The sequence below is a fragment of the Gambusia affinis genome, linkage group LG01 (genome assembly GCF_019740435.1).
Source record: "Gambusia affinis linkage group LG01, SWU_Gaff_1.0, whole genome shotgun sequence".
NCBI lineage: Eukaryota > Metazoa > Chordata > Actinopteri > Cyprinodontiformes > Poeciliidae > Gambusia > Gambusia affinis.
In genome coordinates, this window is record NC_057868.1 from 29,611,523 (window position 1) to 29,628,824 (window position 17,302).

The 17,302-nt window shown below is 38.1% G+C and overlaps 1 protein-coding gene and 1 long non-coding RNA gene across 4 annotated transcripts in view; one reads left to right on the forward strand and one right to left on the reverse strand.

Annotated features, from left to right (window-relative positions):
* LOC122824863 (metabotropic glutamate receptor 7-like) overlaps positions 1–17,302 on the forward strand; it is a 106,667-nt gene that overhangs the window by 59,184 nt on the left and 30,181 nt on the right. For 2 of the 3 annotated variants that reach the window (XM_044105739.1, XM_044105831.1), the window contains exons 3-6: positions 811–946; positions 1,586–1,740; positions 3,296–3,433; positions 6,339–6,539. In XM_044105739.1, coding sequence (XP_043961674.1) covers positions 811–946; positions 1,586–1,740; positions 3,296–3,433; positions 6,339–6,539 — 630 coding nt within the window. Of the gene's footprint in view, positions 1–810; positions 947–1,585; positions 1,741–3,295; positions 3,434–6,338; positions 6,540–6,921; positions 6,978–7,081; positions 12,748–17,302 lie in introns of those variants that run through there. The other variant, XM_044105922.1, reaches the window with a different exon arrangement.
* Positions 10,460–14,850, reverse strand: LOC122824996. The gene is made up of 3 exons (XR_006369571.1): positions 14,767–14,850; positions 13,758–13,850; positions 10,460–10,538 (listed from the first exon to the last, which is right to left on the reverse strand). It is a non-coding gene; the product is annotated as an uncharacterized LOC122824996 (long non-coding RNA).

The window sequence follows — 17,302 nt, forward strand, 5'->3', positions numbered from 1 at the left end:
GTACAGGTTATCATATTATTTGTTTATCTCCAGCGCTTGAAAGGTTAGCTTGTCCTCCACATCTATAATTGCCACATCACACGGGAACAGAACACAATTTCAGGTTATTTTTGTGAAAGAGAGGATTTCACTCCTCTACCCAATAATGAACTGTTGAGCGTCGCGACATCTGATGATCTGCTTAAAACAAAACGTGGAAATATGTACCGTGTTGAGAGCAGCGTGTGGCAATCAGCGCTTTCCATCCTGTACAAGCTCATCAGCGGTGACCTGCCTGAGAGTGATTTATCGTCTGTATTAATATCCTCTTTGTTTGTTATTGCCAGCTGTGCTATCTGATCGGTTCAGGTTTCAGTAAGAGATGTTTGATAGTGACGTAAAATGAAAATTCAATGCCGAGCTGGTGTTTTCTTCTCAAATCCATAATATTAAATCTGTAGCTTTGCGTCCCAGTGGGTGTGGATTATTGGATTTGTAATAGCAGATGTGTTTGTTACTGTCTCTGTCTGTGAAATGATGCCGGCGCTCAGCAGGAAGGTTCACCATCCAGTAAGTGTTTGACTGCAGGCTGCTGTGGTTTGGAGATCGTTGCCAAAATGTAAATGTATACACTGTTAGGATGTCGTTTAGACTCCATAGAAGGCAGAGCAGCTTTATCAAAGTCCTTTTGTGTTTAGACTTGTTTTCTTTCCATTTGGGAGAGATTTCCATGAAAAAGCCGCAGCTATTGTGACCTGAAGCTTTGAGAAACTGTGCATGAAGTGAATCCCAGGAGCCTACTCATTTGTACCTTCTTTCCCCATTATAAAGGTGGAATCTGCATTGCCCAGTCTTTGAAAATTCCCCACAACCCCAAGACGGAGGATTACGATAAAATCATCCAACAATTGCTGGAAACCCACAACGCCCGGGCAATCATCATCTTTGCCAGTGAAGAAGACATACGGTGAGGAGCGCAACGGCACAATCTGGAGTCATACGTGTTTCTTGTGGTGTGCCGCTGACTTGCCACGTTGGGGTGTTTTAATCTCTGAGCAGCAGGTTCTGAAAAAAGAGAAAGAAAAGAAAAAGGCTAGGAGTGCCGTTTTAACAAGAGCACACTCTGCGTCTGGCTGCACAAACATACCTGCAACAAGACAAACATGGCTCAGAGGGGAAGCAGGGAATTCAGGTCGGAACGAAGCAGAGGAGATATTGTTTCATTTACAATAGCCCCTGAGTAATGTTTATATGTTGAAGCTCAGAATCAAACCTTTAACACATGTAAATTCAGAATGAAGAATCCAGAGGTGAAGTGCGAATGATAAAAAATAAGCGTGTCTGCCTGCAGACATATGCTGTGTTATTTAAATGTTACCATCTTTGCTTTCCCCAGAACACATGCTGCAAAGTAAGAACAGTAATAACCTTCTTTTGGCTTGTGCTCTAATGAGAAAAAACCCATCAGAGCCCTTTTATGTCCAAAGAGCTGCTTAAGGCTTGCTGTGTGCCTCAGTTTGATAAACACAGGATTGCACACCTTTCTTTCTCTCTTTCTCTCTCCCTCTTTTTTTTTCTGCTAATAACCATATGGATGTTCTTGCAGAGGAGTTCTCAATGCCACCAAGAGGGCCAACCAGGTGGGCCATTTCCTGTGGATTGGATCTGACAGCTGGGGGTCCAAGAGCAGCCCGATCCACCAGCTGGAGGACGTAGCAGTGGGAGCAGTCACAATTCTGCCCAAACGTTCCTCCATTGAAGGTACCTGCATCATGAACACCACAGGCTGCAATCTATTATTTATAAATCTATGCCTTTCAAATATTTCCTCTGGATTATATCTGTAACCCAAAGATATACTATTTTTCTTTGAAGAATTAAAGAAATCTCATCTGACTTCCTTCTAAAAAAATGCCTTTTTTCTCTTTTGAGTGTTTTGGGCTCCTCCCAGTACCCATAACTAGAGCTAGTTGCCTTTACTTGGACCTTTTTCACTGACCTCCACACATTTTGCTGCATATGTAATAATGCTTAAGTAGGCAATTTGTTAAAAAGAAAAAAATATATTATATATATATATATATATATATATATATATATATATATATATATATATATATATATATATATATATATATATATATATATATATATATATACCCCAATAACTCTTGACAGTCCTCAGAGAAAAATTATAACCATGATGGGTTTGAAGTGATAAGACTAAAAACCACTTTGGATAAGAGGAGCTCTCCTTTTTATATTTAACCATAAAACCAGATAATTTAAATGGCTTAGTGAGGAACTGATTTTACTTTCTTAAAAAGCAACATTGGTGATGGATTTAGACTGTCAAAACATGTGCATGATAAAAGTCTGTCAAAGCTTTAATTTCTATATTTTATTTTTTTTCTATCATATCATATTCATAACAGTTTTTTTTAAGGACAAAATTTCTACCCACATGCAAAATGAAGCAAATGAGGATATTGTAGATCTGCATTTTTAGGGATTATGCAAAATTCAAAGCTTAAATGGAACATTCCCGGCCTGTTCTTTCTATTTTAAGCTCTGGTCTGTGTCACTGCCCATACAGACGCTCATAATCATAAAAGGAAGCCTAATTTTTATGAAGCATTTGGTCATTAGGAAACGTCTAGCCAAATCCAAAATGAGAAAATGTTCGCAAGGAAGACTCTAGTTATCCACCATGCCTCCTCGGTGGACTGATGAAATTAACATAAGCAGAATCATTTAGCTTCAGTGAACCATTACCACCTTTTCCACCAGCTGGTTTGACTGGATGAGAGTGAAATTCAGATTACTTTTTACTCTGAAAATTGTTGGTTGTGCAGTTAAAGAATAAAAAACAACGGCAACAAAAAACACATTGTAGCACATTTGGCCGTGAGGTGTGCTGAATATTTTTGCTGAACTACGTTGGCCGTAATTTTACAAAAAACAGTTTGTTAAAGAGAAGTTTACAGAGTAGGAAAACCTGTTCAGCACCTTCAAGCTTCAGGCAACAGGCTGAGGCACTACTTAGAAAGTCTGCGTTATTTATAATGCATCCTGTTTCTTAATTAATGTAATTTCCTAGATGAAAGTTGCGATTAAAGTTCTATGGGGCTTCTGCGGAAAAGGATCCGCCATGGTCAAAATTTGATGAGGAAGTGCTTGCAAGGGTTTCTTCCAACACCTAGCGGCGAGCTGTGCGCCCCTGCTACCACCACAGCTTTTACTTCATTTCCTGCAGGTCAGAATTGGCTGATAATTGGTCCGGAACTGAGCCTTTCTCTTCTTTCCTCTATTCCAGGATTTGATGAATACTTTACGGGCCTCACCCTGGAGAACAATCGCAGGAATGTGTGGTTTGCGGAATTTTGGGAGGAAAACTTTGACTGCCGGCTGCTCAGTGCTTCCAAAAGAGAGGACAGCAGCCGCAAGTGCACAGGTACATGTGTTTAATGGCATGGAACAATTAGGGAAATGGATCTGTGTTGGCATAAAGATTATGAGCAAATTCAACATTAGAAACCACAGACACTGGGGGCTGTTGTGGTTTGATTTTGATCGTCTTGTCTAAGACCAGGTGTTGATACCCTGCGTGTGCTGGACAGTTAAGTTGTACGATTAGAATAATTAATGCTCTACATGTATTTGTCACACTGCTGTAGCCAGACCATCTGCTCCTGGGTTTCATATCTCTCTGTTCCCCCTTAACCTTGACATATCAGCACACACGGAGCCAGAGTGTATTTTATTTAAAGCGGAAATTACAGGAGAATCTTCCCAAATCTGAATAAATTCCCTTCACAAAACCTGCTCCTGCAGTGTCTTTGTGTTTTATTAATGATAGTGTTGTTTCCAGTGGTGATGCATTCTCATGTTACCTAAACTGCACCTGCCAACGGTGTGACAGGCATTTCACTGCATGAATTATCTGCGTGGATGACGGCCGGCAATGTGGGATGCTGTATTAATCTTCCCTCCATACCTGATGACGGCAATAGCGCCTTGACACAAATTACAGTTTGCTGAGGGATTTTGTTTCCTTTAAAATCTCTTGTATTGTGTCTTTCATCATGTGTCAAAGACAATAGATGCTTTTCCACTTGCTGAACTCAGAGAGGCCTTCTTGCAAAATGACAGTGAAACACTTTTCTTTTTTTTTCATAGATTGCTCTGAACACAGATGCACAAATGCAGAAATACGTACTACTTTCTTAATACACACCCAAGCTGAGATGCATGCTTTTTAATAAACCAGAACCTCATCAGAAAGTTGACATATTTCACAGACTAATTTAAAAAAAAAAAACTTTTTTTAAAATTATATACAGTTTGATACACAAAGCATTATATTTGAATTGGGGTTTTTGTTTAAGTTAATTTCAAAGAATCTGTATGTGCTTTGGGAGTCACACATACATTCAAAGTATTTTACATTATATCTACATTCACACATTGATGTGCAAACTGGTAAATCAGCTTCTGGTTATAAGAAAACTACTCTTCTCACCGAGCCGCAGCTGGCCACTAATGAGAACCTGAAGTAACTTAGAAAATTTCAACATTACATATTGGCCTACTAAAAAGTATGCCAATGTACTGTACAGTATGCTGTCAATTCTTGGCTGGGGCTCCTTTTGTGATCAGGCTTTGGCTCGGGTTGCTTTAACAATGACCTTCAACCTGATCTGTTTTGTTGGGCCTGGTGTCCTTCATCTCCCTCTTGAAAACCTACTGTTGAAAACAGCGTCTTCAGAAAGTTTATCAGCAGGGGAACACATGAAGTACTCATGGATGTCTTGTCAGATGCTAACTTTTGACTCGGGAAAAAATTTAGTGGACCAACAGCAGCAAATGACATGAGTCCCCAAATTCCCACTTACTGTTAAAATTTTACATTGGAACTCAATCAAGAGGGATACAGCTCCTCTCTACTGCTCCTCAAAACTCTGTAACCTGGATTTCTAAATGAGATTTAAAAAAATTACTCTAATCTGAAAACAGGACTATGGTTTACTGTCCAATAGCCCCAGGCTTTTTAGGCCATGAATTTTTAGCCAGGACGCTCCTCTGGCTCCAGAGTGGCCAAACACAGAGAAAGCAATAGTTGTAGCTCGTATCCTAAGGTTCTTAAAGTACTGACTCTTTATTTAGTCCATACTTTATGAGTCTCCAAGCCTTTCTTCTGGAAAGTATATGGATGGCTTTCTGCTAGACAGTTATAGTCAGAACTCTTCATCTTGACCGTTTAGTATTTTTCATTTTCCAAGGCACTGAATTTTGAGTAAGGTCTGAGTTTAATTTCTATAATCTGTGCAGCTCAGTTTTTGTATTTGAATCATGGAGATAAGTCAACTTTCTTAGCATATTCTCATTTATTGAAAGAAACCAGTAATCCAGAATATGAAAACTCTAGCAAGAGGTATTTCCATTCGAGGTCTGTTCACTGAGCTCCTTACGTGAAGCTTAGAAAAATCAAAAAGGTTATGTGTGGGCTGAGATGTATGTTAAGATCTGAAAAATGGAATGAAATGTCAGCGCAGATTGCTTTCAAGCTCATTTCTTTTCAAAAAAGTCTCCCACATTACTCTGTTTTTCTTATTAACATGATTACTGAGCTCCTGCGGACAGCTACCACTGAGAAAATAATCTTTTTTATATTCTATTTTCTTGATGATGCATTCTTTTGGTAAGCGGGAGCTTGAACATCATAATTACAATGATGATAATAACGATCAACATAAAATGTAATGGTGGTATTTTTGTTACTATAATTTTTAGGCAGCCTTTGAAAACCATATCTTACCCCCTAGAAAGTTCAACTTGAAACAAAAACAAGAGGAGAGGTTGTGCATTAGGTATTCAAAAAGTGTTCCAGCAGAATAAGGCAAAACCTTTACAGCAACCCATAGTGAAAGGGCAGCATGGCGGCCAGGAGGATATAAAGGAGCCGGAAACTAGTGCAGCAGAGTCTGTAACTAAAGTTCATGGTGATCTTCATCTCTTTTCAGATGGGACAAATGAGCTTCATTGTTGCCTGCCTATTACTTTGAAGCACACCCCAGTAATTCAGTCTGACTCTACTGACTTTTTTCACAAGGACTTTTTTTCCCTCACAGCTCTGCTTTCGAGCTGATATATCCCACTGGGGAAATAAACACGTCTTCTTATTTCCTATAACACATTGTCCCCTTTAGCTGTAATTCCCTCAGAATCTAAACTGAACAAACAGCAGCAAATAGTTAATGAGGAGCTGGATAAAAACAGAAGCTGTCAGAGCTGATAGAATGTAAAGTTTAACAGCTTCTCGAAGCATTCGGCTAAAAGCCGGCGTTTTCTTCCCACAGGCCAGGAGCGGATTGGGATCGACTCCAAGTATGAGCAGGAAGGGAAGGTGCAGTTTGTGATTGACGCCGTGTATGCTATGGCCCACGCGCTGCACAACATGCACAGAGACTTATGTCCCAATCATCCTGGCGTCTGTCCACAAATGGAGTCCACAGATGGGAAGATGCTGCTCAAGTACATACGCAATGCCAGCTTCAACGGTGAGTGACAAATTATAAAAGTTTACTCATCAGATGTGCACAGACTGTGAGGAAGAACAAAAATCACTTGCTTTTGCTTAAGTAATTTAGGTTTTGATGACATTTAAACTGCATCTCCATCATTATAACCAAGTTAAAATAAAAATTTTAGCTACCCAGCTGTTAATATGACCACTGTAATTGAACGTCAGTCTTAAGAAACTTAAAAATATTATCCATCAACAAACTCTGATCTGTTTTATTTGAATTTTATGTGATGGACCAAAACCAAGTGGTACATAATTGTGTAAAAGGGAGCAGAATAGATTTTTTTTTCTTATTAAAATGTAAAAAGTATGGGGTATTTACTGTGATACAACTAAATAAAATAAATTTTTACCAGTTACTGTTAGAGTACATCCAAACAAAAAGCCTCGTGAAGACCAAGGAAAACATCAGGCAAGTCAAGAATTAAACTGTGGACAAGTTTGAATCAGGTCTTGGTAAAAAACAATATTTGAAGTTTTTAACATCTCAAAGAACACTGTTCCATCTGTCATCAGAAAATGGTAATAAATGAAGAACCCAAAAGCTACAAAGACATATCCGTTGCCCATCTACCTACGTTGGCAGGCCTGCCAAGAAGAGCATTTGTGAGACTCATAGAGACCCCAGGTAACCCTAGAGGAGCTGCAGAGATCCACAGATCAAGGAGTGGAATCACTTGATGACACCTCAGTCATACACTCTACAAATATGGCCTTCATGAAAGGACGGAAAGACAACTAACAATGCACATCACTATGGAGAAAACATTGGGGTGGTAACATAATGTTTTTAAAGTTGGGCAAAAGAAACTGGATGGGAGACAACATGTTAGAGACTCGGGAGGAGCGAGATTCCACTTACAGGAGAATAATGACTCATAAACATATAGCCTAAGTTATAATGGAATGGTTTTGATCAAGTCATATATTAAAATAGTATAGTCAAAGTCCAGACTTAAATCCCCTGATGTTCACAAATGTCTGAGTAAAAAATTGTATGTAGATATGAAAATCTATGCCAAAAGCTGCAGTTGCAGCAAAATGTGGTTTTGAAAAATAAGAGTCAAGAGGACTGAACACACATGTACTCCACACAATCACTTGGTAGCTATTTTAGTCGATGAAAATTATGGTTGTAATGTGAAAAGAGGTTAAAATGTTTGATGGACATAACTTTGCAAGAGACAGTATTTCTAAAAATGGTAATATACTGTTTCATCTACCATTATATCCTGCATACTTGGCTCATTGCTACATCATCATTCATTTCAGGAGAAACAAAAAAGACAAAAGAATGCACATAAGGGCCAGAGCAGTGTGAGATGATAAAAACCAGGAAATAAAATTCCACATCCATCATGTTTATGTTCAATATGCCATAAAGATTAGTCAAGGAAAAGCACAGAGAATACTTGCGGACAGTGGTCTACGACATGTTGCTCGAAAAACAACGCTTCTATACAAGCATGAATTTAAATAGCCACAAAGTTTGCATGAACATTAAAAAAAAAAATCAAAAAACCCAACACAAAAGAAATCATAATATAAATAAAAACTACAAAAGACAGAAGCAGTGGCAACATGAGTATCTGAAACATTCACAAAGGAGAACATGGAAAACATTCTCACATAGAGAAATAGTGAACATGAGGAACAGGTGTCCTGATAACAAATTCAGGACAGATGCGACTCAGAGAACGGAAAGCAAAACAGACAAGGAAACAGATGCAATGCAAAAAGAAAAAAAAAACTTGATACAAACAGATAAGCAACCAAAAATAGCATTATTTATAGTCGGCAGAACAAAAAAGTTCTAGAAAACGAAAGAACCATGTCAGCACCTAAGGGATGGCTCCCAGTTGTCCGGAAAAAGAAAAAAAAAAAAAAAAGAGTCCAGCCAAAAGTGGATAAAATGAGGTTAATGGAATAAAAAGCCCAACTGGAAACAATGGTAAAGAAAAGATAAGCAGTTCAGAAAGCAGCCCTGGGGCACTCCAGATAAGCAAAGCAGTTCAAAATTCCTTGAGCAACAGGAACATCACCAGCACCAGGAGTCTGAATATGATGATGAATGGCAATGATGAAGATGCACACCAAATTTTGGGATAAAGGCAAAACAACTGTAGAGCTAAAGACCGGGAAAAAATCGGGCAGAGTTGGATCCCATTGGATCCATTCAGCAGCATTTACAGTCCACCCATAACTATCCCTAATAAATAAATAAATATTTTCAACTTGTAGATGGCTTGTTTGAGTTCGTCTGAACACGGCTGAATGAGAACGTTCCACAATCCTTCCTCACCCAGGAGCATTATGAGGGATGTAAAAAAAAAAACAAGGCTCACTGCTGTAATTAGTAGCATCTTGGGGTCTCCATAGCCATCTTCAAACATTATCTACATGCCAAATGCATTTTTGGAGAACACCCTGAGAAAATATCTTGGCGTTTGGGAAACATTATTGAGATTTACGTGGAAATGTAATTTATTGTCAAATGAGGCTAAGCCTTCTAACACCAACACTGTGGTGGAACAGAAACCATTGACACTGTTATGCACTCTGAAGCATAGCAGAGGATCTGTGATACTCTGGGACTATTTCTAATCTAATACTTGTGAAAGCTTGTTTGAGCAATTTGCCACATGAACTCTATAAAATATAAGGACACCTTAAGTTTAAATAACTCTTTGTGGTTCTCTGCCTGAAAGCTGAAAATGGGTCTTCAACATGTTTTACTGCATGACAATGATCCAAGATCCACGGCAAAATCGAGACAAAAATGTTTCAAAGAACAGAAAATAAATCCTCTGTCTTGGCCGTGACTGTCACCAGTACTAACTCTTATAAAAAGCCTGGGGGGGTTGCTGAAAAGAATAGATCATAAGAGAGTGTCATATTCTTTGGACAAGACAGACTGTGACCAGAGAAATGGTCAAAGATCTTTCTCTCTGTGTGCTTCAACTACAGAAAATGTTACAGGAAAAAATAAAGTGCTGACCTACTGGGAAAGGAGAAAAGTACCAACAGCTGTAGATAAGTGTGAATTTGTTTTTTTCATTAAAAAAAAAAGTATTTACATTATTTAAAGTAGCCCCCCCCTCACCATCCATACTTTTAAGATTTGTATAAGTAAAAAAATAAGTATCCTCGTTATTACACCTCACCATTATGTGCTACTTTGAGTTGGTCTATTACGGACAATTCTTTCAGCATATTTTGGCTGCTTGTCAACTTTGGAAGCAGCCCTACCACAACGTTTATATAAATCAGAGGAGTGGGAAGAAAGGAATTTAAATTGATACAGGAAATGGCGAACAGTGGGGCAATGACCTATACACTGAAAAAAGTATTAACAGGCCAGTGGTTCTGTTATCAGTGCATGCTTTTCAAAAGCTTGTTTAGTTAGTATTGTTCTGCTTCACAGAAGTATGTAAATAACTTTATCTTGAAGACTTTGAAAGTCTTGGTGGTTGATGATTTGTGCTCAGCATCAAATAGGATCAACATCATGTTGAGCTTTGACTGTTTGCCTGATGCTTCAGAATGAATCGGGGATGAAAATGAGACAATAACTTGTAGAATCTGGCTTCACAAAATGAAAGTAGTCACATAAAAATATTTGAATTTCAACACTTTTCAGTGCAATGTTATTCTTTTGCAGTAAAGAATGCTATTTTTTTCCACATTTTGGTTGGCAATAGGGATGGAGGGCACACAGCTTGAAGGCTGAGGCATTTGCTGCTGGGTTTTCCGTTGACCTGGTGGCCTGACGTGGTGTTGGTGAGGTCCAGGGTGGAAAGCTGAGTCAAACTCTTAAGCATGCTTGGCTCAACGACTTGACCTGAAAACCTGAGTTAGGCTGAGATTGATAACTTTCTATAAACTGTTTAAACTGTGAGCCGTTGCCCACTGGAGATAGTGGGGATTCTCCCTTGTGACTCCACTAGGTATAATGGATGGCAATGGATGGATGCTAGACACAAACATAAAACAAAACACAAATTAATGTTGGGAGAAGGAAAGGAACAACAACAAAAAAATCCAAGTTAATAGTAGAAAATCTAAAAAACACAACATGATATACAGTCTCATGAGTACAAGACACAATTTAGCTTTACATTCGCTTTCATTTAAATGTCAAAGTTAAACTTTTAGACATTTTGAGCAAAATGTATCTTGGCTGTGGCTTTAGCTGAACTACTGCACTATTTAGCCTTGTACAGACAGAATAAGATAGCTCATAATGACAGCTGCTTTAAAATTCAGAAGTGAATAGAGAAGAGGAACCAGCAGGGAGATACGTTTAAAACAAGGGGAACCTTTGTCACTACAAATTTTCCGCTATGTATGTCTGACAGTGATCATTAAAGAGTCCTTTGAAGTACTCTGGGTTTTTAGAGAGCTTTCTAAAGACATCTCTGCTGTTTATTAAATAATAGATCACTGTAATCTTTTCAGAACATTTCAACTTAAAGAGGTGAACCCAGTTTTCTTTGTGGTGTCTTTATCAAAATGAACTCTCTGCTGTTTAAAATGTAGGATTTGATTGGCTATGTACCAGATATATATGCTTCAGTACATATTTAGGAGCGTTCCTCTTTTTGGGGCTAATTTTTAACCTGGCATTTTTCAGAAATTATAGACCCACCCTGAAAAGTCAACACACATCCAATGACTAAAGAGGGGGAATTAGAAAATTTGACTGCTTGCCTAGTTTGAGAAATGAACAAAATGCTGATATTTTGTATACAAATGAATAAAAACCATTTTTTATGTGTTTTTGTCATAGTTGGATGTCGTCTCTTGCTTAAAGCAGACCTATTGCCAGATGAGAATGAGTCACACTGTTTATCCTGATCCTCTAATTTTTCTGTATCGCCATTAATAATTCAAATGGCATAACTTAAGAAATTTGAGAGGCATAGCAATCAGGCTAAGTTTCCATTGTATATCCTTTTTTTTTTTCATCAGAAATAAACAGTTGGAGGAGGCTTTATTCCATTTAAATATTAATCCCACAGTTATCCCTTTCACTCTGAACTAAAACTGTGCAGGAGCAATCTTGGAGGTGAGTCGAAGCGTTTTTATGAAAATCAAATGATTGCACACGATGGAGAACTGTCTGGAAGCTGTTATACAACAAAGAAATCCTCTTATTGATTTGAAGCCACATTTTTAGGCGGGAATTTTCAGTCTGACTTGTCTGTTTATTGTTTTAGTATTTACCAGACTATCATAAAATCTGAAAGAGGGAAGAAAATTAGAAACACAATGAATAAATGTGGTTTTAATATTCATTTTTTTGTTGGAAATGAGAGACCAAATTTATTTAATCATCATGACTATGCTCTGGCCTTCACAAGTTTATGTGTTTTGACTCAACAGGATTTTGGTCGTCGAGAAATTCAGTATGTGGTGAATGCAAAAAGACAAGATTGCTTTTTTTTTTTTACTCTTAGGGGGAGGTAATTTGTTTTATTGTTGGATAACAATGACAACAGTTTTTAGCCAGTAATTCTTACCTAACAAGAAAAAAAAATGTAATGACTTAAAAAGAACTGAGAACATGCCTTTAGCACATCATCACAAAAGTGTTCCTCCACTATGCCATTTACAACCATTCTAGGAAGCATTGGAGTGAGAAGTAGTTCTCTTGATAAGATGAGCACCACTAATTTCCACCAAATAAGTCTTGTTCTCTCTTACTCACAGTCTGAGTACACTCAGAATGTGAGTAAGAGTCACTTTGACAAAATGTCTCAGCATTTTGTCAAAAATAGCTTGAATTTGAAATCTGTTCTTACATCTCTGTGCTTCCTCTGATTAATTTTTAAACACCTAAATGAAGCTGAAAATATCCAATGTTCTTGCTTCAACACCAACTTCCAAACTGTATGGTAATGCAGTCACCCCACCTTTGTAGTGCTTAGTACATGCTGTTTTTTCATTTGAAATAAAACATAAAATTTCCTACAGATAATATGTAACATGCTATTTTAAGCCAATATAGAAACCAATTTTCAGGAAATGTGTCTCACAACAAGAACGTTTCAGGTTTGAATCCAGGTGGTGGAGGGTTTTCATATTCTTCATATCAGTAGGACAGAGGATATGTGTGATCAATTGAATTTTTCTATATTAGTGGTGTGATGGATTGGTGACCAGTGGAATAGGCTACAGCCTTCAAACAACCCTGTACTAGAGAAATTGGTTTACAGATTTTTTTTTTTTCCCCCAATGCATCTTATTCAAAATGCTGGAAGTAATTTCCAAACCTTGCAGCAGTCTACATATACATATAGGCAGTGTGGGTCCTTTTCTTTAGATTCCACAATACTACAGTGCTACTTTTTCCGCAGTGACCATGAAACAGTGAAATACTGACTCTTCAGGGGGCTGTTTGAGGTTGTACTCTATTTTTCTCCTACACACTTGGAAAATGAGGGTGCAGGAGGGGTTTGTTTGCAATCTGCAACTTGGCTGTTGCTGAGTATTTCTAAATTCTGTTGCTTTTACACAAATCTGAGAGTTTTAGTTTGTTACAGAGATTACTCATACACCATGAGAAATAAAAGCACAGATTGACATGAAATAAATATTGGTATTAATAATCACAAAACTGCCCCCTACAATGTAACTATGTTCTTATGTTTTGAGAAATATCCACATACAAGTTTGTTTGTGTACTATGTATTCCTCATCAGGTTTTGCTAACACACCAGTAGAAAATGATCAAACTGTTTCCTATCATTCCATGTATGTAGGTTATTTAAAAACATTTTAAGTGGATCTAAACCTGACGAAACAAAAAGATTTTTGCTGAACTCCACATCCTGTGATTGTCTGTTTTAAGTGCCGTTGTCTCTTTTATTTGTGAAAAGTTTGCAAATGAGGTGCCAGAATGAAAAATTTTGCATTTTACTTTCCTGTGGATTGCTGTGATCTTTCATAGATGTGTTATTTCGGTAGAAAAACTGTGGCATGCTTCATGTGGAAAAGCTGTTTCACTCATGTGGCAGAAATGTTTTGACACGTTCAAAGGCAGGCTGGTTGATGTGGTTATCAAATTGTTTACACTTTAATCATAAATGTGTAGCAAGGCATGGAGGAGAATTATTTTCCCTCATGCCGTCATTTACCATTAAAACTACAGGCCAATACACAAGAGTGTGTTAAAAATCTTAAATATTACCTGATGAAAAGAGAATTGACGATTGGTAATTATCCTTTCTTCATTTGCATAATGCCAAACCTCATACAGAGTAGTTAATGCTTTCTCAACCATCTGTAGTGAGGAAGAAATGAAACATTATCATTCAGAAGCACCTTAATTATCAGTTCTTACATTGCAGGCTAGATGACTGAAAACAAAAAGATTTTAACCAATCTATTGCAAATTGTGTGTTTTTCTGTGTTAATTGTGAGTGTGCTTATGTTTTTGCAGCTTCACTGTGCCTTTAATTTCCCCCTCAGGAACACATAACATTTTATTGAATTGAGCTGAATCCGGAGAGAGCCGTTAAAAGACAAATATGCTAAGATTTTTCTAGATTACTTTATCAACCTTAATAAAAGATACTTCTACACTTTGGTTAGCAATTATTAATCGGTTAATTCTTAACTTGCAATTAGTCTCCAATTTAATGCTTTCTTATTTAGACAACCAAACAATAGTGTCTCTTGCTATTTAACAGTGTGGTCAGGATGATCAAGAGTTTGTCATTAGGAACCAGTCATTACTTTACGCCTACTTAACTAAATGTGATCAGTAATTAGTCCCAGTGTTGTTCCTCATCAGATCACATTTAGTTCCTCAGTGTAAGGCAACACAAAAATATGTTGTCAGTGTTTAATGTAGCAAAACTTCCTTCCAGTATTTTACCCTTATTCATTCTCCAATATTAGGACGATTATAAGTTGCAGATTCTTCGTCACGTTGTACTTTAATGCAAATTTAAAAAAACATTTCCTGCAGCTGTTTAATTCCACCGATTCTTCATCGCTGAAAGCAGTGAAAAGAACAATGATGAGGCTTTTCTCTGTGTTGTAAATCTTTTCCCAGCAGCTTCTGCGAGAGCCTGATTGGACTAACCGACTCAGTTTAGCTTGTGTTGCCTGCGATGGATGCTACTACATTCAATCACATGCCTTATTTTTTGTTGTGTTTTTCCAAAGTGGCTGCTCGCTTCCCAAATGCTTACCAATGATGACTTCACAGATGGTTCTGTGTAACAGACCATCTGGTCCAGCAGGTTACGCATTTACGGTGGCAGGCTGGTACATATTAGGGCAGGAGTAGTCGCACTGAAGCAGAGTGAAGATGGAAAAACTGTTACGTGTATTAGTCTATTGATATAGCATGCAAACAATGCCTTGTATTGTGTAAGCACTTACTTACTTAGCCTATTTTATAAATTGCCACATGATTCCATAAGGATTTATAAAGAAGCATTTTATCCAAATTTATCATTTATCTAGATTTCATCACACATTAAGTAATCAAGTAATGTGTCTGGCTAATTCATACAAACAGTCATAAAAAAAAATTGAACTGAAGCCCAACAAGCTGCTTGCCTTTCTCTACCATGGTCGCTATGGCAGCAGTGCAGAGTTCCAGCAGGCGAGAAGACCTATTTTAAGGTGGAACCAAGCAAACTGAACGTAGGCAGTTGTCTGCATTCAGGCCGATATTTGTTGGAGACCCTAAGTGCAGATTTATGCACTGGTTTCAGAGTCAACTGTCCGGTGTCAGTAACAATCTGGACTTGGCTGACTTCTCTGGTTTTTCCTGAAAACATTTACATAAGCGTCACAGCGACACACTCATTTCACCTCAGCCAAAAATAAGCTTCATGCAGCTCTCTTCCTCTCTCGATGTTCTAACTCAAACCTTTTTACTCCGCTGGTGCTCAATCAGGCATCTCTCAGTGCCCCTTATTGCATTTAGACGGGAACCATGTGAATTATCTTGTGTATGTGCCCCTGCTAATGTATGTTTGAGAGGGAAGGAGTGTAAACCTCCTTAGCTAATCTCCCCACTGTGCTGGAGTCACAGAGCCGAGGAGTGAGAGGCAGAGAAACAGAAAAAAAAAACAGGAAAGAATAATGATGCGAGAAAAACACAGCAGTGGATCCCTGGTCCACCCACGCTGCTTTGCACAGCTCAGCAGCAGTGCACTTTTGTCATGTCTTAGTTCACAGCCACATTCAAATGCATAAATCTTTCATCTTAGACGGCGCTTTTGCTAAGAAGTCTGCAAAGACCATTTTGTTCCCCTGAAAATATCAGCTAATAAAAGAAAAGAAATGAATTTCTGGTAGGTTTTTTTTTTTTTTTTTTTCATGTGCACCCTCAGAAACACTACTTAATTATTTGCTCTAAACCTGAGGAGCGCCTGATGTCCAATCATCCGTGACGCTCGGCTGAGTGACAGAGCCGTTCTGAACTCAATGTAGAATTGTGCTGAGGCAAGGAGTAAGAATGGCAACCCTGGCACCGCTTTTTCTCACAGAAGTCAATACTTTGTCAACATCTTTATACGCCGTGTCAACAAGTTTTCTGTCTATATGCTGGAAGTGTGACAGGAATGTGACTGCCACCCACAGAGCTTTAGCTCGGCTTTCATATCAGCAGCGTTCAGAACAGGTATCATAAGTTCAGTCCTGATTCATTTTCTGTGCTGACAAATTGAAACTCACAAATTAGTGATCCACCTTAAGTAGCGGGGTCAGACGGCGCTGTAACTGTAATGCTGACATGGAACATACAGAATGTGCTGTCACCTTACATGACTGCAGGCATTCACTGATTGGTGGCTCTGTGTCAACATGGAAATAACCACTTAATGTTACAATTTCAAATTTGGGTGGAGGTGTGACAACTAAATTATGAGTGGTGGTAATTTGTTGTGACATTTTGGTTGGCATCTTATTTTGCTGTCTTTACCTCATGCTATCTCTGCCTCTCACAGATTACGGTAGACTTTAGGCCTGAAATTGTTGTTGAATATTTACTGGTCAAATGTCCTTGAGCTAAAAAAAAAAAAAAAAAAAAAAAAACTAGTCTAAAAATGAAGGACAAGGTGCATTAACCTTCTGTCCAAAAGCCAAACAATCTGCTCTTCAAATGATACCTTGTGTTCCCAAAGTGTTTTGAACATATGCTTGTGGTCCATTCTCTACACTTTTTTTTATAGCCAGACCTATTAAAAGTGTCTAATTCCCCTGCCAAGAGTCATTAGACTACCCTGTCCCACTTAAAAGATGGTTGCTCTGTTTGTATCTGTGTGCCAAGGTGAACAGACTTTTTTTCATTTTCACCCTGCATTGTGAAACGAATAGAATGACCTTATCAGCAATTCAGAGCTCATGGACAAAAGAAAGCACAGACATTTTTATGCCATTACAAAACGTTTCATGTTGAATGACATCACTCACATGGCATGTTACTTCATGCATTCTCACGGTGCTTGTATTATGGCGTAATGTGCATATGCCACGACATGTACAAGGACTGCGTAGTTTGGTTTGGCTGAGAAATGAAATAAAAAAACATTTTTTTTAACATACAGAACCTGTTAGGTTTTTCATAGTCCTCACTAAACTAATTAGTGAAATATTCTGGACTGGGCTGGAGAGAAAGCCAGTGCACACCGAGAACAGATGGAGACCATATGATGCTTTGGCTGACCTGTTTACCCTCCCAACATCTCCTGTTGTTGACCACAGACTAGAATA